This window comes from Colossoma macropomum, unplaced genomic scaffold (genome assembly GCF_904425465.1).
Source record: "Colossoma macropomum unplaced genomic scaffold, Colossoma_macropomum, whole genome shotgun sequence".
NCBI lineage: Eukaryota > Metazoa > Chordata > Actinopteri > Characiformes > Serrasalmidae > Colossoma > Colossoma macropomum.
The window spans coordinates 9,610,053-9,631,885 of NW_023494803.1; the positions used below are offsets into that span (position 1 = coordinate 9,610,053).

The 21,833-nt window shown below is 40.2% G+C and overlaps 1 protein-coding gene across 1 annotated transcript in view; it reads left to right on the plus strand.

Moving 5' to 3' along the window:
- The first annotated feature begins 3,090 nt into the window (after positions 1-3,090).
- abch1 (ATP-binding cassette, sub-family H, member 1) overlaps positions 3,091-21,833 on the plus strand; it is a 41,712-nt gene continuing 22,969 nt past the window's right edge. Inside the window, 6 exon segments of the mRNA XM_036593301.1 lie at positions 3,091-3,223; positions 7,072-7,208; positions 11,924-12,083; positions 12,750-12,904; positions 17,766-17,873; positions 19,054-19,147. Coding sequence (XP_036449194.1) covers positions 7,072-7,208; positions 11,924-12,083; positions 12,750-12,904; positions 17,766-17,873; positions 19,054-19,147 — 654 coding nt within the window. The 5' untranslated portion in view covers positions 3,091-3,223.

The window sequence follows — 21,833 nt, forward strand, 5'->3', positions numbered from 1 at the left end:
TATCCCTCGTTAAGGGTCCTTTTTGTTGTGTTTATGTGTACTTTGTTTGCTTTCATCTTTCATTTGTATTTATTGTTAAACATTTAAAGGGGAATTCCACTGATTTTTAAAATTTTCAACATAATTCAGTGGTTTGGATGTATACAAATTTCTTCAAAGTCATTCATAGTGATTTGATGTGCTCCATTGTGGAGAAACTTCTCTGATTTCTGTACAGTGGTGGTGATAGGAACCAGGGGTCACCATGACAACAACACACTTTATTTATCATCCAAAATGACAGTTGAACCTGCACATGTCTTCTGAGTTTTATGTGTGATGCTGATGATGGTAAAATAGTGTTAAATCTGAAAGTAATACGTTTTCTTTGCGAACTATTTTACCTCATAACAGCCTGCAGGTATCCTTCCACCGTTAATGGATTTTAAACACGTTTTAGACCAAAATACCTTAAAACAGTGTCTCAGACATCAGGTAGTGAATTCATAACCATTTCATGTGAAAACGTTCCGTGAGGGAGCTTTTAGAGGTGGACGTCTGGTTCCCATCACCACCACTGTGAACAATTCTGACTGAGAGCATTTCACACCAAACCACTCTGAATGACTTTGTTTACAACTTAACCATTTAATTATGCTGCATTTTTTGAACAGCAGTTAAATTCCTCTTTAAAAGGCAGATTTTGCACACGTAAACATGACATGAATGATTGATTGCCTGGTTGAAGAATGTTGGAGCTTCAGAGAACATTTCTCTGGGTTCATTTTCATTTAGCATAGCATGTAAAATGAGAAAGATTCACTATATGTTTTCCTCTTTTCTGAAGATGTTGGTATATTTATTGTATGTTTGTTTTATGAAAAATAGATTTTGTGGTGACGTGTATTTCACCACTCCATCATCTGCCTGAGTCATAAACTTACTCCTGCATCAAACTATCTCTCCTCAGCGCACAGCTCGAGCCTGTCCAGCATGTTTGTACCCCATGTGGAGGTGAGCTATTAGGCCTAATGTCAGTACCAGCTCTGAACCCCGGATGTTGAGGATGCTGATATTAATTATATAATGACAGTGAAGTGAATACACTTGACTTATTGATTGTTTGAGGGCTGGTTCAGGAAATACCTCCCAGCTGTGACCATCAGTACATTAGATGGTTTATGTGCAATGGAATAGAATATATATATATATATATATATATATATATATATATATATATAATATACACAATGTGTCTGTGTGTATTATATTATACATTTCTGTAGAGACAAACTAAGATCAGTAATTAATTAAATATTTGCATACACAATATGGCCAAAAGTTTGTGGATGCTTATTCAATGTTTCTTCCCAAATCAAAAGTATTGAAAAGGAGTTTGACCCCCTTTCCTGCAGTAACAGCCTCTACTATTCTGGGAAAGCTTTGCACTAGATGTGTGCTTTGCTGTGAGGATTTGATTGCATTCAGTCATTAGTGAGGTCAGGTACTGATGTTGGATGATCAGTTCTGGAAGGTATTGGATGGAGCTCCATAACTCCAGAGAACACAGTTCCACTGATCCACAGCCCAATGCTGGGGGGCTTTGTACCCTTCTAGTTTGACACTGGGCATGTTGACCTTAGGCTCATGTACAGCTGCTACAGAAAGACCTGTTATGTTGTCATTGTTTCGGCAGTGGGTGCATCTGAATTCACTAACAAGAAGGGATGTCCACAAACTTTTGGACATATAGTGTATGTGTCCTATGCTGTGGTCATCTGTGTGTTTATGTTAACTGAGAAGTCCTGCTCTGTGAAATGATCCAGATTACCAGGTTTAAGGAAACACTTAATATGCATCATATGTATATTTTTTTATCTTTGTTTTATAGTCTCTTTTTTATAACCTAGAACACTGAACTAATCCGTGATTTTAAACGCCACAGTGTGCAGAAATCGGATTGGCTGGGTCTCCAGTGACGCACAAGGCTGGAAGGCCTGAGTTTTTTTTCCCCACCCGTATTCAGAGGCAGCCCCGCCCTCCTACGCTGGGATTGGCTAGTGATGTCCTGCTTCCCGCGCTGTGATTGGCTTGTAGTCCACGCTCACAAAAGGCCTGGTGTTTTAGAACGCTAGGCATCGTTCTGTCACTGTAATTTAGCGTTCAAAAAACGTTTAATACCTTAAAAAGATGTCTCTTTTAGGGTTCTTTAGGAAAGGAAATGGTTCTGTTTAGAACAATGAGTTCTGTATAGAGCCATTTCCTGCTTAAATGGTTCTTTGCGTTGTGAAATGGTTCCTTAGGCTGATGGAGAATGTGATGTATATGGCTCTATATAGAATCATTTTGAAATGACGTTCTAGATAGCATCAAAGAGGGTCCATCTATTGTTCCAAGTTTGACATCTTTACAAGAGCAGAACCCTTTTTGGTGCTATCTAGAACCATTTTCGAAAGGTTTCTGTACAGAACCATATACAACACATTTTCAGTTAATCCGAAAAATCGTTTAATCGTGCAAAGAACCATTAAAGCACGGAATGATTCGATATAAAACTCATGGTTTTATATAGTTTACTCAAGAACCCTGGACTGCTCGTGACCTGTTAGCCAATCACAGAGCAAGAGGGGCGTGGCTTTCACGTTTCAGAATAGCATACTCAAGAATGGACAGTGTTTCAAACTCTGATAAGAAATGCTGCTTTGTAATTTGTCTTTATGATCCTTGAAAAAATATGTAATTTGTTTCAAATTGCTAAAGTTCTATATTTTTGTTTTATCAAAATGCTATATTTTTGTGTTTCCGCGTAGTCTTATATCAGATACACAAGGCAGGAATGTGAATGTGATTTCAGTCCAGTGTAGCAAAAAATATATGTGACGTAAATGCGGAATAATTATGTTCACGTAAATAATTATGTTCACGTAAAATTTTTATATTTTTGTATTTTATACTTTATTTCTATCCGTCTACCTTCATAACGTTTTAAATTTTGTATGAAAATTATACTTTTAATGCATTTTTCCTCATCGCTTGCGCGTGCGGACATTTAGCCAATCACAGCGCAGGTGGGCGGAGCCTGTCGGAATGCGGGTGTGAATTAAACTGCGCTGCGGCGGTGCAGCGCGGCTCTCCCGGCCGGGTTGTGTGAGCGCAGCCACCTGCTCTGCTCCGGAGAGCGACCTGGGAGGATTTTAAACTCTATATATTCTTATTTTTGTACACAGAGGCCTTTATTCGGCAGGTAAGTGGCCGCTCGGCTCCGTTTGTGTCTGTATTTGTCTGCTGCGTGTCGTTAGCATCAGCGTGCAGCGCTGGTTCTGCGTTAGCAGCAGCGGCAGCAGCAGCTCACAGCTCCGGTCACCGCAGAGAGAACCGGCAGGTAAACACAGCAGAGATCAGCACATCAACAGCACAGAGAGGACACATCACCTGCACTGACCTGCGCTACAGGAGTGATACACACATCTACACACAGCACTAGACTGTAGGAGTGATTGATTGATTGATTGATTGATTGATTGATTCACGTGTGTAAAGCTGATACACGTAAAACAGCATCAACAGCCTTGCTTTATTCATTCACTTATTCAGTTAGTTATTTAAATGTATAACACTGATACACGTGAAACAGCAAAACTAGCAGTAGTTCTGCTTTATTTATTTATTTATTTATTTGTTTGTTTATTTACTCACGTGTAGCAGCAATATCTGCAAAACTGCAAAGTTTCTTTTATTTGCTAATCTAAATGTGCAGCACGGATGCATCTAGAAAGCAACAACAGTAGGCCTTTATTTATTTATTTGTTATTTCTGTTATTATTTGTAGCACTCATACAAGCAAACACAGCAACATCAGCTGGTTTGTTTGTTTATTTGTTTGTTTGTTTAGGCAGCCTCAATGACCAGGTCTAAATCTATGACAGAACCACTCTTAACGGCAGCTAACGCAATGTTGCTCTCATGCTTGGCGCTGTATTAAAAGGGGAGGAGGACCAGTATTTCAAAATTCCTGCATAATTACATTATAATGCCATAAACAAAGTCTTTTAGAGTGGTTTGGTGTGGAATGCTCTGTTCTAGAGAAGCTTCCAGAGTCAGAATCGTTCACAGTGGTGGTGATGGGAACCAGACGTCCACCTCTAAAAGCTCCCTCACAGAAAGTTATTACATGAAATGGTTATGAATTCACTGCCTGATGACTGAGACACTGTTTTATGATAATTTTGGTGCAAGACATGCTGTTTAAAAGCGTTCATGGCAGAGGGATACATTCAGGCCGTTGTTAGGCCAAATAGTGCCCAAAGAAAGTTCGTTATATGAAATATACCAGTGTTTTACCATCAGCTTTGCATATTAAAATTCAGCACAGGTAGGTCCGCTGGTGGTTATGCATGGTACATGAAATGTATTGTAGATGTCACGACGCCTGGTTCCATTCACCACCACTGTAGAGAAATCTGAGTCAGTAAACCAAGTATTCTACAGTTGATTTGCTCTGTATGACTGGGTGAGGTGGAAGGAGAAGTGATTGTGTTACTCCATCCTGCAGCTGCAGACCGAACCAGTTCAGCCACTGACACTTCCAACGACATCAATCAGCTGATTCTTCGCCTGGTTTGTTGGCAGTAGTGCAGCTATAGGCGACGCAGTAGGACAGGTAGCTGAGTCAGAGTGCGTTCAGCTGGTCTTCGTTCACGCAGCCTTTGTAACGTCACACACTGAGGATGGGTCATATTTACCATGTGATGGTTCAGTGAAATGAGCTTGAAGAGCGAATGTGCTGAAGTAGTAGCTTTTTATTTTTCCCAAATAGCATAAATAGGTTCACCATACTATACATGCTGTAAGTTATTAAAAGGGAAATCCACTTTCCGCAATGCTCAGTGATTGAGATGTAAAAGTCGTTGAGAGTGGTTTGGTGTGAAATGGTCCAGATTTCTTTACGGTGGTGGTGATAGGAACCAGCACACGGCCCACACACTGTCCACTCATACAGCTACATCAAAAATCACCGCTTTTTAAATGAAAAAATCTTACTTTATGGTCAAATCTGAGTAAATACGACAAATCTGATCAATCGAGATGAACTACACAAAATTAAAGGGAAATTCCACCATTTATTTTCAGAATTACTGTATAATTAAATGGGTGAGATGTAAACAGAGTCATTGAGGGTGGTTCGGTGCGAAATGCGCTGTTCTAGAGAAGCTTACCAACAGATAGGAACCAGATAGTCCACCTCTAAAAGCTCCCTCACAGAAGGTTATTACATGAAATGATTATGAATACACTGACTGATGTCTGAGACATAGATCAAGTTTTGGCCTAAAATGCATTTTTAAAGTCCATTCATGGTGGAGGGGTACATGCAGGGTGTTCTGAGGCAAAATAGTCCCCAAAGAAAACCTATTTTTCAGATTTAACACGATTTTACCATCATCAACATTCCATAAAAAGCTCAGAAGACTCGTGTAGGTTCACTGGTGGTTTTGGATAGTAAATAAAATGTCTATATTTGTGTTGTAGTCATGGCGACCCCTGATCCTATTACCCCCACTGTGAAGAAATCTGAACCATTTCACACCAAACCACTCTGAATGACTTTGTTCACGCGACGACACCAGAATTATGCAGAAATTTTGAAAAATCAGTTCTGCTTACGTCACAATTAATTTGACAGCCCTGATAGTGGTTCGTAGGGGACTGTTTTGCCATAAAAATACATTTTAGGCCAGACGCATATCTCTTAAACTTATCTGACGTCTGGTTCCTATCACCACCACTGTGAACAATTCTGGTTCTCTATAGCGGAGCATTACACACCAAACCACTCTGAATGACTGTTTACATCTTAACTGTTCATCAGTGTGGAAATTCTTAAAAATTCCTGGCATTCTCCTTCAGCAATGTGGTATTTGTATAATAATAATTCAGTATAAAAAGCCCAGTTCTCATAAATGACAAGGAACTTTTAATCTTGCTGCTGGGAATGAAAGTTGTGGGATTAAGAATAGTGTGAGTGAGAAAGGCAGTGAGTGAAGCCACAGATTACAGATTATGACTACAGTGACCCAGTTACTGCATCACACACACGCTGCCCACACGACTCTCCCTGGCCTCTACATGGCGGACATGACTGTCTGTGAGTGAATCTAACCGATCAGAACGCAGCTGAATGAGATGGCACTGATGTCCCTACACGTTTATGAGGAAGATAACCTTTCAGTGTCAGTTTTACTAACAGCTGTTGAATTGTCTCTGACAGCTTATTAACAACGCTGTGATCTACACAGTGACTGGCCACTTTATTAGAAACACCTTCTTTATACTTCCACTAAGTAGCCACTTTATTACAAACACCTACCTTGTATCTCCACTCACTGACCACTTTATTTAGAAACATCGTACCTTGTACTTTCACTCACTGGCCACTTTATTAGAAACACCCACCTTGTACGTCTACTCACTGACCACTTTATTAGAAACACCTTCTTTATACTTCCACTAAGTAGCCACTTTATTACAAACACCTACCTTGTATCTCCACTCACTGACCACTTTATTAGAAACACCTACCTTGTACTTTCATTAACTGGCCACTTTATTAGAAACGCCTACCTTGCATCTCCCCTCACTGACCACTTTATTAGAAACGCCTACCTTGTACTACAGTTAGAGGCTGTAGCTCATCTATTGATGTACACTGTGTGTTATCCTTCCTCTAGCTCTTCATCTGTGGTCAGTTTCTCACCACAGAGCCACTCCAGCACCACACACACTACCAGGTCACTGTCTCACTGTTGTACTGACCTGAATCACTGGCCAAATAATAGTGTCAAGTGGTCTTGCAGTGGTCCCTTTCCAGTAACGAATGATAAATTGAGAAGCAACAAATGAACTCCAGTCTGTAATTATACACCAATATAGTGATCTATAAGGTAGGTGTTTCTGATATAATGGCCAGTGAGATACTAGGGATCTAACTGTCTCTGAATTTCTCTCTCCTTTCATCTCTCTTTCTCTCTCTCCCTCTCTCTCTCTGTCTCTCTCTCTCTCTCTCTCGCTCTCTCTCTCTCTCTCTCTCTGTAGATGATGAAGGCTGATTTGGAGGCTCCTCTCTCTGCTGGAAGCTGCAGTGCTGCTATTCAGTGCAGGGATGTGTGTCGCTCGTACGGGAAGCTGAAAGTGCTCAGCAGCCTCAACCTGACTGTGCCACAGGGCCAGATGTGAGTTCATGCATGCACACATACACACACGTTCTCCTCTGTCTTCAGGCGTCTTGTGCACTTTTGCACCGGTCACGCTAATTCCACACGTCGCCTCTGTCCGTGAGCAAAAAGCCACAAACCCACCTGACCTCACACACAGCAACACACCTGAACCTCACTGCGAGACAGCTCACGCTTTTCTCCCTCTGCCGCATTCTTTTCTGCACTGAGTCAGCACTCTGCACTCTGTCCCACATTCGGAGCTAATGCGGCCAGTCATGGTGACCACGTCTCCACGTCTCAGCACTGTGAAAAGCCTAATTTACAGCTTTCCCCTCTTTCTTGTTTGCCTTATTATGCATCATGCTTTTAAATTACAATTGCAGTGAAATACTGTGAGTCTCGATAATAGTTGAGTAGCTAACTTGTTAGCTTTTTATTCCTGCATTTAAGGTGGACCACTCACAACCACGCTCTCATACATGAAATTAATCACTAGGATCCAGCAGCATCTATCTATGATACAAACAACAGTGCAATCGACCTTCATAACAAGCACTGCCAGCAAATTTAGAAAAGCTTAAATAACCTGTTTGCTGGGACTCAGAGCAGCGAGAGATCGACGAGTAGCTGACATATACATTTTGCTGACTATTATTAGTACTTTGGCAGATCTGATGTCACCTGCGCCAAATTTAGTCCCACCAGACTCAAATCGAACAGAAAATGGCAGAAAAAGAGATTTTAAAAATCATTCTTTCTTTACTGATTCCTTGTAAAAGATAATGCGAAAATTATAGATAATAGTTTGCTATTAGTTTACTGTAGTTTGCTGAAAAAGACTAGACAGCTTTAACCCTTGTGTGATGTTGATGTGCTTGTTATTCAGTGGTCTGGTGGTCCCACCACATTATTGTTTTTTTAAATCAATACAGCCATGACAATTTATGTAGAAATACCAGATGTTTAAAATATCACAAGTGTCCAGCGTAGGGTTCTCCTATGAAAATATGGATCTAATAAAGTGCCACACTGAAAGTGAGAGGCGATTGGCTGCATAGCACAATGTGTCACATACAATTACGCAATGATATTTTGGTAGAAATGTAGCAGCAGCATTCAAATACAGCGTAAGGGCACCTGATTATCTACCTCACAAAACGGATCGGCCAACATCATAGTAATACACCGGTCAATTGCCTGCTTGACATGTCGCGTGTTTGTGTATTTATACTCATTTTTTTGAGTCAAGCTTTGCAGGCTCTTTGATATGCACCCTAAAAACATGGTTCTTTAAGAGTTCTTTAGTAAAGACAATGGTCCTGTAAAGACACTCAAAGAACCTCTTGCATGATTACAGGGCTCTTTGCATGGTGAAATAGTTCTTTAGATTGATGGAGAATGTGATGTAGATGGTCCTATATAGAACCTTTTTGAAAAGGGTTCTATATAGCACCCAAAAGAGTTCTTCCATTGTTACAGTGTCAAGCTTGTAACAACAGAAGAACCCTTTTGGGTGCTATATAAAAGCTCTATATAGAACTGTCTGTAGCACATTAATGCACACTTTCCTTCGTTCTGAAGAACGCTTTCATTTTTAAACAATAGCAGAACCCTTTTTGGTGTTATATAGAGGCCTTTTAAAAAGGTTCTGTATAGAACTATCTACAGCACATTCTCCATCAATCAGAAGAAACATGTAATGCTGCAAAGAATCCTTTACTCATACAAAGGGTTCTTTGGGTGTTCATGGTTCTATAGAGAACCATTCTCTTTACCCTTAAAAAACGTTGAAGAACTTTTTTAAGAGTGTAGTTTGTTGAGCATTTCTGAGCCATTGTATGCTTACTGCTTGTTTCTAGTAATTTGTTGGTTTTCCCATTCAAGTTTCTTGTTTTTCACATTATTTATGTCATAAAATCACAACGGATCGGCCAAAATCATAACGATAAACTTCTAGATGTTCTTTTTTTGAGGAAGGTCTCACTCACTCACAGATTAATTTTGGACTCACGTCCGGCCTTGTGCCTTCACATTTGCATATAGTTGTTGTGCTTTTGTCCATCAGTTACTCTGCATTTATTACACAATTACATAACGTCATTCATAGTTCGGACTCTAACCTATTTGTGCGAGCTAACAGTGGCTGTGTTTACATGCAAAGGTTTTTGCCAGTCTGATTGAACACGTTCTGATTATAGATTAAGACTGAGGTGTTTTTGTGCTCACTCTACTCGACAATCTGATGGAAAATCTCTGTTTCCATGCTCACTGCAAATAATCCGATCCAAAATGACGTGTATGCATGGAGCACCACTTAGTGTAGACGACACCATGACAACAAGCATCCCGTGAGTCCAGTTGGAGTGAGATGAGCAGCAGTGAGCAGTGCTTGTTTTTAATTACTTTAAAATGATGTCAGATTCAGGAAAACATACTTCACATGTTCTTATTAAAGAAGGCCGAGAGGAAGACGTCGTGTTCTGAGACACATAAGCTGAACGTCCGTCCCACCACCGTCTTTTAAAGACCAGAGCATAAAACTTAATTTCCTCTGCAGACCAGTTTCTGCTCCCGCCATGTTGAACATCATAAACTTTCACTATGACGTGAGGCACATGCGCAGAACGTATAACCTTCTGATTGGGAATGTAATCAGATACAGACGTTTACACGGCTATTATTCTTCTATTTAACAGATTATTTACAGGATTACCCACCTCATTCAGTCGGATAGAAATTGTATTCCGAATGGCCTCAATCAGACTAGCCTATTCCGATTGAGATGTTTACATGGACAAATTCTGTTCCGATTGAGCTATTAGTCGGATTATCTAATGGATTATTAGTCTGCATGTAAACGTGGTTACTGTCTGGGTGGAAAACAAAGCATGTTTGAATAGATGTAAATGTACATCATGACACAGCCGTGAGAAATCCCTACTGTGCTGAACAAATCCTGACTGCTAGCCTAGACACTGATATAATAATAATACAGCCACACTGCCAGGTATCGTTCCTGCTTTCTTCAGTCAGTCGCGGAACATTTTCGTGTCTATGGATGACATCACTGAGCCCAACGACTATTTGAAAATGCTAAAATAGAAGACAATGAGGATCAGTTCAACGGTTTTTTGAGCACTGTAAAACCCCATACACCCCTGTGTGTTACATCACCTTTTAGATGTCTCCACTGTTACAATATATTGTGGAAAATATTTTAAAAATCCTTTATTTGTAAGTGCGTCTGAACTTTTGGCTGGTATTTGCAGCGTCATTCTGAGATCACAGTCCTGAGATAAGGTGCAATAAGAGATCGCAGTTGGCGGTGGTTCCTGTTCCACGGCAGTGATTAGGATCTTTGTGCCATTCAATCAGATCACTGATGTTTGTGTTGTCTTCTTTGAGGACTCACCTCATCAGCTTATCTGAGTCCATTGTTTCATTCCATACAGCTATCATTCATCTGCTATCAGCGGTTTAAAGAGCTGTCAAAGACACTTCAGCTGCTCTGATAGGGGACACAGCACTGTAAATGTAATCATCGTCAATTGAGCTGCGCATTTACATTTGATTCATCTTCTGTTTTAACAGTTTTGAGCGTGCATGTCCAGCTATTTAACCCCTTAACAGTCCAGGGTTTTTTTTTCATACTAAGGCTTATTACTCAGTAACTACAGGGACTTCAGTGCAAACTAGTGGAGCTATTCTTAGGTTATAGGAGTGTGTAATAAAACTTTGGACGTGCTGGTCAGCCCTGGCCATTTAAGGGGTTAAACTAAATAATGCGTCAGTGTCACTCTGCTAAAGTTAAAGGGCCCATATAAGACATTTTTATTACTTATAGAGACATTGATGATGTTTTAATATGTACCATCCACTCCCCAGTCCATGCAGTCCATATATGGCTACTAAGCTGCCCATTTTCAAATGCATTGTTTTTGTTATACATCGGTCCTCCTATTCAGCCTGCTGCAGTTTAGCTCCGCCCCTTCACACTGATTCTAAAAGGAGTGTTCCAGCCCAGACTGCTTTTTGAATGATAACACAAGCCAGCCAGTCAGAGCAGATATCATTTACATGCATCAGTCTTAAAGGCACAGTAACAAAAACATAAAGGCATAAAATGGTCGTGTAAAAATGACTGTTTTTTGGGACAGAAGCACAATAAGAAGACATAAAAATAGAATTCAGCTCTTTTAGAATCTGGACTTTTTACTGAATTTGTCTGCTTTCGATGAGCAACGAGTTAGAAGTCATTACATAAAATGGAAGAGGAGGTCTATGTCCACTCACTGGCCATTTTAAGAGCTCTGCCTAACTACAGCCCCGCTATGTAGGTGGACACATACAGACTCGCTGCACAGTTCACTTCATCACAGATAGTTCATCAGTGGTCAGTTTCTGGATCGCTGTTGTCCAGATATTATGTGGGTGGTGGTCCATTCTCAGCACAGCAGTGACACTGACATAGCAGCGTATGTGGTGCTGGTATGAGTGTATGAGTGTGTGTTGCTGTGGTTTTTACACACGTCAGGGTCACTGCTAGGTTAAGAGTGGACCACCACCCAAGAATATCCGCAAGCTGACCGTTGATGAAGGTCCAGACAATGACTAATGCAAACTGCATCAACAGATAAGATACAAGTATACTATACTATAAGGAGTCTCTGATAATTTGTAGACATTTTAGAAAAAAGAAAGAATTTGTTTGTGTATTTGTTTGTTTTCAGTTACGGGCTGCTCGGCCCCAGTGGTTGTGGGAAGACGACGTTGCTGAAGTGCATTGTGGGAACTCTGAAGATTTCAAGAGGGTACATCAGTGTTCTGGGGAAACCTCCAGCGTTCCCTGGACACGAGGTGCCAGGAAGGATGGTGGGATACATGCCACAGGTGACACTCTTAAAACTGTCTTAAAACTCACATCACAAATACCTTGTATTTCCAAGATGCATAACTTTACAGGACAATATATTGAGATTTTTTTGGATCATTTTTATTGGTCCATTCATCATGAAATGTAAGTGGCAGCTGGCATTTTCAAATCATGTAAACAAAAAAATATTTTGGATACTGTTTTGTACTGACAGCAAAGATGTAGGCTTACATAATACATATGGGAGTATGGGGCAAATTATAACTCCATATTTGTACTTACACAACACATATGGGGCATATAATTAATACTGTCACATTTAGGACATTACACAATACATATGGGCTGTTCTATTATTACAAATAGATACTTACATATGTACAATACATATAGGACGTATTGTTCATACATACACATATTTAGGTACACAATACATTTGGGACATATTACTACACAGGCACTTACATATATACATGTTATTATATAGATACTTGCATATATACAATACATAAAGGGCATAATATTATTACATATAGGTACTTATGTGTGTACAATACATGGGACATATTATTATTACATATGGATACTTATATATTTTCCCCATGTCCTTAAAAACAAATGTGTGTGTATGTGTGTATTGGTCACTGTTGTGCATTATAACCATCTTTCCTCTCCTCCTGCAGGACATTGCTCTGTATAATGAATTCACTATCAGCAACACGCTCTGGTTCTATGGACGCATCCACGGCCTCTCATCCAAAGAAACAGAGGACAGGATGAACTTCCTCATCGACTTCCTGGACCTGCCGCAAAAGAACAGCCTGGTTAGAAAGCTCAGGTACACACTACATCACCACTTTTGGACAATTCAGTTCAGTTTGTCTAGGTTCAGATAATCGAGATTACCTCACAGGATGTCCACCCATTTATATGCACGGACTGACCGATAGACAAAGATAGACAAAGAGAGATGGAAAGAGAGGCCAAGAGAAGGAAGAGAAGGAGAGAAAGATGGTACAGTACAGAGCAACAGGGCTGTCATAACTGATTGTTTGTCCTGTGGGTCCAACAGGATCATTGCCAAGTGACATAATGAGCACAGTCCAATCTGGCAACCCGCCCAATGTCAACCTCTTTGCTCTCTCCCACGTTTTATTCAGGGAGCCAGCGTGAGGCCACGAGTCTATGCACCTGTGTATATATACTTATATATCTAACCATGTACTAAACACTCTATATAATAATAATAATAATTATTATTATTATTATTATTATTATTATTATTATTATTATCTTTTTTATAGAACACTTTTCAAAGTGCTTTACAGACAGGTGATAAAGCTTAACAGTAAAAGAAGACATGATGAGGATTCATTTAAAATCACATAAGAAAATGACAGATCAAATTAAAAGATAAATACCAGGAGACGGAGAGTTTTAGTTAAACGCAAAGTTAAAGAGAAACGTTTTCCAAATGTTTCTTCAAAGTGTTCACTGAGCTTGACTGTCTAATAAAAGCTGAATTGAGCTCCACAGTTTAGAAGTGTAATAACTAAAAGAGTCTCTCCATGTTTTCTGTATTTTATGTAAGGTATTCACAGAAGGCCAGTGTATATATACTTAACTAGCCTAGCAAGGGCTTTGAATCTTCAAATGCCTAACGACGCTTCTCCGTTGTTCAGATTTAGGCCATGAAAGAAAAGAGTTTTATGGCTTTCCTCTTAAGGCTGTGAAATGGCGCATCAGGGAGAGACTGCTGCAAATAAAAAAGGCATTCACAGCTATGGAGTTGGCTTCAGAGGAATATTTTGGTAAAGAATCAAATCAAAATTTACCTTTAAACCGATCAACCAAGACGTGTTTGGTGTTTGAAGCAATGTTGGACAAAGCTTAGCTACTACCCATAGAAGAGAGCCATCAGTACTGCCCACATATCTCTCTCTGCATCTACTCTGTTCAGTGACATTCGCTCCGCACAGCAACTGACATAGACGTTAATGAGCTGCACTGTGTCCAAACACTAGCCACGTTTACATGCAGCCTGCTAATCTGTTAATAATCCGGCTAATAGCTCAATTGGAATAGGACACGTCCATGTATACACCTCAATCGGAACAGACTAGTCTGATTGAGGCCATTCTGAATAGTTTCTATCCGACTGAACAAGGTGTGTACTCCTGTAAATAATCCGTTAAATAGAAGAATAATATCTGTGTAAACTCCTGTATCTGATTACATTCTCAATCGGAAAGTTTAAGTATGTTCTGATCATGTGCGTCACGTCATAGCGAAAGTTTATAATGTTCAACATTGGCGGGAGCAGAAACTGGTCTGCAGAGGAGGCGAAGTCTGTGTTCTGGTCTTTAAAAGACGGTGGTGGGAAGGACGTCCAGCTTATGTGTCTCAGAGCACGACGTCTTCCTCTCGCCCTTCTTTAGTAACTACATGTGAAGTATGTTTTCCTGAGTCTGACATCATTTTAAAGTGTTTAAAAACACAAGCACTGCTCACTGCTGCTCATCTCACTTTGACTGGACTCACATGATGCTTGTTGTCATGGTAACGTCTACACTAAGCGGTTCTCTACTTATGCACATAATTTTGGATCGGATTACTTGTAGTGAGCATGTAAACTCATTTTCCGTCAGATCGTTGAGTAGAGTGAGCAGATAACACCTCAGTCTTAACCTATAACTGGAATGTGTTCAATTAGATTGCCAAACATGTTTGCATGTAAACACTGCTAGTGTTGTCATGGACCATTGCTGGTCTGTATTGTTTGGTCTTCCTTTGCCTAAATTTCAACAGTTCAGTTTGATTGGTGTGACCATAGGGTGGCACAGTGACGCAGTGGGTAGCGTGTTGCCTCACGGCAAGAAGGGTCTAGGTTTGATTCCCCGACCGGACAACCAGAGTCCTTTCTGTGTGGAGTTTGCATGTTCTCCCCCTTTTCTGCATGGGTTTTCCTCCGGGTGCTCCAGTTTCCTCCCACAGTCCAAAGTCCCTGCAGTCAGGCCAACTGGAGACATTAAATTGGCCCTGGTTGTGAAAATGCATGCCTGCCCTGTAATGGACTGTCCATGTTTTCTGCCTGCAGCCCAGTGAGTGCTGGGATAGGTTCCAGCACCCCCCGTGACCCAGGAGGATAAGCATCTCAGAAGATGAATGAATGGATGTTTTATCACTCACTATCACACAGAAAACAGAACATCCTTCTTGTGGTTTGTTACCCAGACAGAGGCTGCGCACTGTGTGAGCAAGATATTCTGTCACTTCTAACTTTCTCTCTGAGCGATCATTTCACATGGAAATATAGCAGAAATCACAGCCGTTGTCTTTAAGTGATGCGTATGGTGGATTTTTATTGTATACTCACTTCTCCATACGATAAGGTGGCACTGATGCAATTTGTCAGTGCATTTCTGTGAAACTAAACAGCTATTTCCTAATAAATATATGAATTACAAAAAAAGGGCTGACCCCATGTAACACCAGGCAAAATGCAAATACGATGCAGTGACTTCACATATATGATAATTATGACATCTTCTAGCGACATTTAGCTACTTTCCATTGAAAGTAGTTGGCAACACTGGTCTGAGGTTTGCTTCGAAGGTTTTGCACTGGGTGCTAATTCAGGCTTGGAGATGGCTAGTTTTTATGCAACTATGGACTTGTTAGCTAAAAGGCTGAGGGCGTGTTGCCCAGATGGAGATCAAGCCCCAGTCACGTACTACTCTATTCTTGGAGCTTTCTACTGAAAATCCTTCATAGACTAAGAAATGCATCTCTAAATGTAGTGCTGGTGAGCTAACCTACTGCTGAGTTTAGCTCCAGTGCTAGCATGACTTGCAGCTGAAAGTCAGTAGTAGCTGAATACCAGAGTAAGGTATGTTAAACTGGGGTTGGAACTGAGCCATTTACTGTAGCGTTTAATCGAATTAGCGCAGGGCTAGCCCTCTGACATTGACCGTTTAGAGGGCAGAGTAAGCCTCGCCTTCAACTTGAAGTGTACACACTTAAAAATGATGGTCCTTCAAGGGTTCCTTAGTAAAGAAACTGGTTCTACATAGAACCTTGAACACTGAAAGAACCCTTTGTATAATTAAATGGTTCTTTGCATGGTAAGGGGGTTCTTCAGATTGATGGAGACGGTTCTAAATAGAACCTTTTTGAAAATGGTTCCATATAGCACCCAAAAGCGCTCTTCTATCCTTAGGGTGTCGGAGCTTATAACAACAAGAAAATCCTTTTGGGTGCCATATAGAACCCTTTTAAAAAGGTTTTATATAGAACCGTCTGTAGCACATTCATCCACATTTTCCATCAATCTGAAGAACCCTTTCGTGATGCAAAGTACCCTTTAAACATGCATGGGGTTCTTTGGGTGTTCATGGTTCTATATAGAATTATTTGCTTTACTAAGGAACCCTTGAAGCACCATCTTTTTAAGAGTGTACTGTTAGTGGGAACTTTGCAGCAGATCGCTTTTTCTCTCACAGGTCTAAACTTGAGACAAAGTTTATCTGTCAGTATTTTTAACATCACTCTTGACTTCACAGGCCAGAAATGTCAGCCGTGAGGACAGAAGTACCTGTTGTTCGTGTTTGTGTATTTGCTCTGTTTTGTCAGTCACACTGTGCGGCTTTGGTTTTAAAGAAAGCTGAAGTGAAAGTTGAACTGCAGACCAACAGGAACCAGCTCTGTTTTACTATTTATAATTTCATTTCTCAACATTTCTATTCCTTATTTTACAGTCATGTTTCCGCAGTATTTTCTCTGCTCTATGAAATGAATCAGGTGTGCCTGAAGGGGGAAATCAGTAAGAGTGCGTATGATGTCTGAGGAATCCTGAGCTACAGTGGACAGTATACTATTGTCTTTGTTTAGGCTTCCCTGTTTCCGTCCAGTGCTGTGGGCAGAGCGATCTGATTGTTACACTACACCACCATGTTTCCATGTTTCCCCCATTTCACACTCTATCCTTATTCTCTTGTCTGGTTGTGTCTGTTTGAAGCTCAGCTGACTTTTGAGTGGTATGTTTGGTATGAACTGATGCGGTCACCTCACCTGTCCGGTTTCTGTACCTTTTTCCCCCGACAACGACTTCAAACAAACAGGCGCCGTTGCCCCAAGAAGCTGAAAGATGAACGACTGTTCTTGTGTTTGGTCGATGATTTGTTGTTTTTTTCGTTGATAATTGCTTGAAAATTGATTGTTTTTTGGTCGATAATTAGTTGTTTTTTGTTGTTACTTAGTTGTTGTTTGGTCATGTTTTGGTTGATAAGTGGTTGTTTTTGTTTTTTGTTGATAAGTGGTTGTTTGTTATGCGATAATTGGTTGTTTTTTGTTGTTAATTCGTTGTTTTTTGTTGTTAATTCGTTGTTTTTTGGTCAAGGTTTGGCTGACGATTAGTCATTTCTGTGTTTTGTTGATGATTAGTTGTTTTTGGTAGATAATTACTTGATAATAGTTTTTTGTGTGTTTGGTTGATAATTTGTTGTTTTTACATTGTTAATTGGTTGTTTTTGGTCATAGTTTGGTTTATAATTGATTCTTTTTGGGTTCATAATTTGTTAATAATGAGCTGTTTTTTTCTTCATTAATTGAATCATGTTTTATCTGATTGGTTTGTTGTTTTTTTGTTGATAATTTGCTGATGTCTTTTTTTTTTTTGGTAATTGTTTGTTTGTTTGCAGTGGAGGTCAGCGTCGTCGTGTCTCACTTGGTGCTGCTCTTCTTCAGAATCCTCAGCTCCTCATCCTTGATGAGCCCACAGTGGGAGTGGACCCTGTTCTACGGGCCAAGTATGCACTTTCATCCTTTCGTCTGTCCATCAGTCTGTCTGTCTTACTTCACCCCCCCCCCACCCACGGTTTCCCTTTTACCCTTGTTAAACTGCACTGTCTTAAGTACCGGCACTACCAGTCTCTCTCTTTCTTTCTCTCTCTATCGGTTTGTAGTTGGTGAACCATGCACTACATTCTAGAGACACGGCACAGTAAATCTGCATTGCTGTCTCTCCTCACAAACACCCCCCACCCCCACACATTAACTTTGTAGGTTTTGCTTTCTATAACAAATCTGGAATGCAAACTGCAGCTACCCAAACGCACACATGCACTGATTTGCATCAGTGGCCCAGAGCAATATGCAGTCTATACACCTTGCGTTGGATATGTTTGCACCCACCCAGCACACACACTCTCAAAACCTCCCACAAGCTCCCTCATTGTTTTTGTGACCCCTCTCCACCCCCCAGTTCACCAGCATCTCAAAGTTGACCAGTCTGTGTGTTCGTTTTTCATCCAGGCTCAGACTTGGCCATCGCTTATTTTAATCCCTCTCTAACAAATCAGGAACCAGACTACCTCGTGCCAGGACATAATTGTGCAAGCTTTGTTTTCCTTTCTTTTTTTTATTCCTGTAAATGGGATTGTTGTATTTAAACTCTAGTATTGTAGTAATACTCTTTTTCCATTGTTAAGCTTTGGTTATGAGTAAAATTGTTTAAAATTTAAAATGAAAATTTGTCCATGCAGATTTTTTGGTCTCTGTGGTATTTAGGTAGAATTAGCCAAGCGAGGTCTTCTATTGGTTAGGACTTCAGGAGCTGAACTGAAGGCCTTACATGTCAGATTAACTACTAACATAATTCGGAAGTGATAGAGTAATCAGATCGTTTACAGTGGGACCAGTTTCATGATACGTCACAAACCAGGTTCCGGTTAGTTATTAGGAACAGAAAACAGCTTCTGTACTGAGTCACTGTAAAACTGATACATATTTATCTAAAACAGCCAAAATATTTTCATGTAAAACCCCCGTTAGCTTAGTGCTAACATACCCCTAGAATCCCATAGGGGCAGCAGAAATTAGCTAGCAGCAATTAGCATAAAATGAAAAAAGGGCAGAAGATGTCATCTTCTCCTCTATTATATCTGTTGTAGGCTTGATTGTGACTTAAACTCTGTCCTGTTTGTGTAGAATATGGCAGCATCTGGTGGAGATCGTTAGAGGTGGACAGGTGTCCGTCATCATCACTACACATTACATTGAGGAGGCCAGACAAGCCAACACGGTAAGAGACACACTGGATCATTAACGCTCAAACCTCACTTTGGACTCTAAAACACTTCAGAGCAGCGACCCTCGAGTCTCACTTTATCACAAACGGGAAATTATTTCACATTTTTTTTGTGTGAAACACGGTATCAGGGAGAGCTGGCTGAGGACTTTCCCTCCATGATAGTTGGGGGTGGTGGGAGGACAAGATGAAATGCTGTTTATATGCTGTTTATATGTTATTCGCTGCTGGTGCACAATGACAATCAGGAATCAAAAGACGGTTTATAAAAGTCATTATATTTTGATGTAAAAATACAGAAAAACATGTCAAGTCAAAGCTTATTTATATAGAGCTTCTACAACAGGTGTTGTCACAAAGCAGCTTTACAGAAAAAAATCCCGGTCTGAGCCCCCAAGAGCATTGCCAGTGGCGACAGTGACACGGAGAAACCCCCTAAAACGTAAGAGGAAGAAACCTTGAGATGAACCAAGACTCAAAGGGGGAACCCGTCCTCCTCTGGTCCACACCAGATAGCAAACAATAACATAAACTTTGTCTTTTAAATGATCTGATATAATGAATTGTGTGTAATATGACCAGGGGCATGAGCTACGGTAAAAAGATCCATTTTTGAATTCATGTTAACTTTAAAGGAGTGATCCAGCCAAACGTAAAATGTGCCCAGTTTCCCCCCTTAATTCAAATGTCATATATTAAAGACATTTGCTGGCCTGTCGTAATTAATACTTAATTGCCTGCTTGCAATTATGTGAGATGATCACAATTATAATTTTCCACGTTAGTTTTTCGCAAAAATATTAAGCCACCACTAACAAAATGTGAATAGATTGAGGCAAATGTAAATAAATGCATTAAATGCGATCATTGAGGTGAATAATGGGGTTTTGGAGGGTCTTACTTGGTGCTCTGACATGTTTAGAGGGCAGTGCTAAGTAATCCTTGTTAGCTGTGCTGCTAATTCTAATGTTTTTAGCAAGCTTGCTAGCAGGATGAGAGTTTTTTGGCTTTTATTTTCACCCTCAAGAAAAAGCTTTGCCTGAATGCACAGGAATCTGTGTAACTAAGACATTTTTGTGAGTGCCAATTTCACAGAACCAGTGTTAGCTACGTAGTAAACATAGCTAGGAAGCAAGATGGCTAACAAGCCAATTTGGCCACTTTTAGCTTGTACTTTAAAGGAAGCATAGAAGGAACAAGAAAAGACTGTTAAATTGTTAATTGCAATTATTTATAGGACAATTAATCGTCAGCTACAATTTTATGATCATGACAGCCATGCATTTTTGGTTTCTGAACTTTTGCTTCTTTAGCTTGGAGCTACGATGCTAATGCAGCTAACGAATAATGGAAGCTTATAGTTTAGCAATTAGCAAGTGCCTCAGGTTATTACGTAATCTCAAATAGACTTGCTTATCTACTTCAGGTCTGATAAAAATGGAGGAATGCAAGTTGCATAGCTAATAATAGTAGTACCGGCCATCTAGAAGCCTACATTTTGTCCATGTTTATAGATAACAGTGTCGGAAACTACGTGAGCAAGTCTGTTTGAGATTATGTAATAACTCAAAGAATGCATTTTTTTCTTTGTGGATTAGTCTTTATCATATACCTGATCAAACTTATGAAATTCTTGCTCATGTTGGAGCAGGAAGAACACTTCATAAAAAAACTCCTATGGATTCTAAAATACTTGATAATACAGCTGATAAAAACAAAACGTCTCATAGACCTGTTAGTGGATTCAGTCAGCATCTAATGTGTTTGACAGTGAAGACAGAACATGTCGGGTGTCTGAAGTTTGCTTCTGTTGCTTTGCACTGGAGCTACAAGGCTAGTTAGCCAGCTAGTAGTAGGCACTTACTCTGCACCAGTTAGCATGGTGCTAACTGTGCCTAAATCATCACACACTCGCCTCAAACCACGTTGAGTTGTTCAGTATCTCTAATAGACTTGTCTGTGTGATTTCTGGCTCTGCAACACACCGTTATCTATAAAAAATGGACAAAAATAAAAGGTCAGAGATGTGTTTCTTGGCCTGTGGAGCATTTTTAATGGAGAATCTCTGTGAATAGCACAGTAGTGTGGTACAGGACTCAAGGCTGGGGCTCCATCTGGAGAGCTTAGCCATATTCTTTTAGCTAAAAAGCTCTTGATTTCTGAATCTGAAATTGTCTGTCCATTTATAGATAAAAGTCATGAAATGTCAGAAGCCACATGAGCAAGTCGTGTTCAGTAAGTTAGCTTTAGCACTAGTGCAAAACTAGTATGGTTGTGACCCAAATGAACTTTCCCGCTGTACGTTCATGGCAATCATAATAATTAACTGCACCAATAAGAAACCCTCTATGGACAGTAGTGCTTTGTTGGACAGAGCACTTCATCCATTCACCTTGCCTTACATGGTAAAATGGCCTGTGTGTTGAATGAACAACAGTGGCTTTATCATTGAGGTCTAATTGTGGATGTCCATTCTGAGAGAGGAACAAAAGGCTCTTCTGATCGTTCTGATAGTGAATGGCAGATTGTATGCGGGCTGTGTGGTTTGAGTAGCTTTGATGTGCGGCAGGCTGAACTGGAGATAAACAGTACTGAGAGCAGGATTGGTGGTGCTATAAACTGTGAACTGACCTTGGCCCCATTTGCCAAAAGCACAAAAGAAGACTGTTTGATGGTAGAG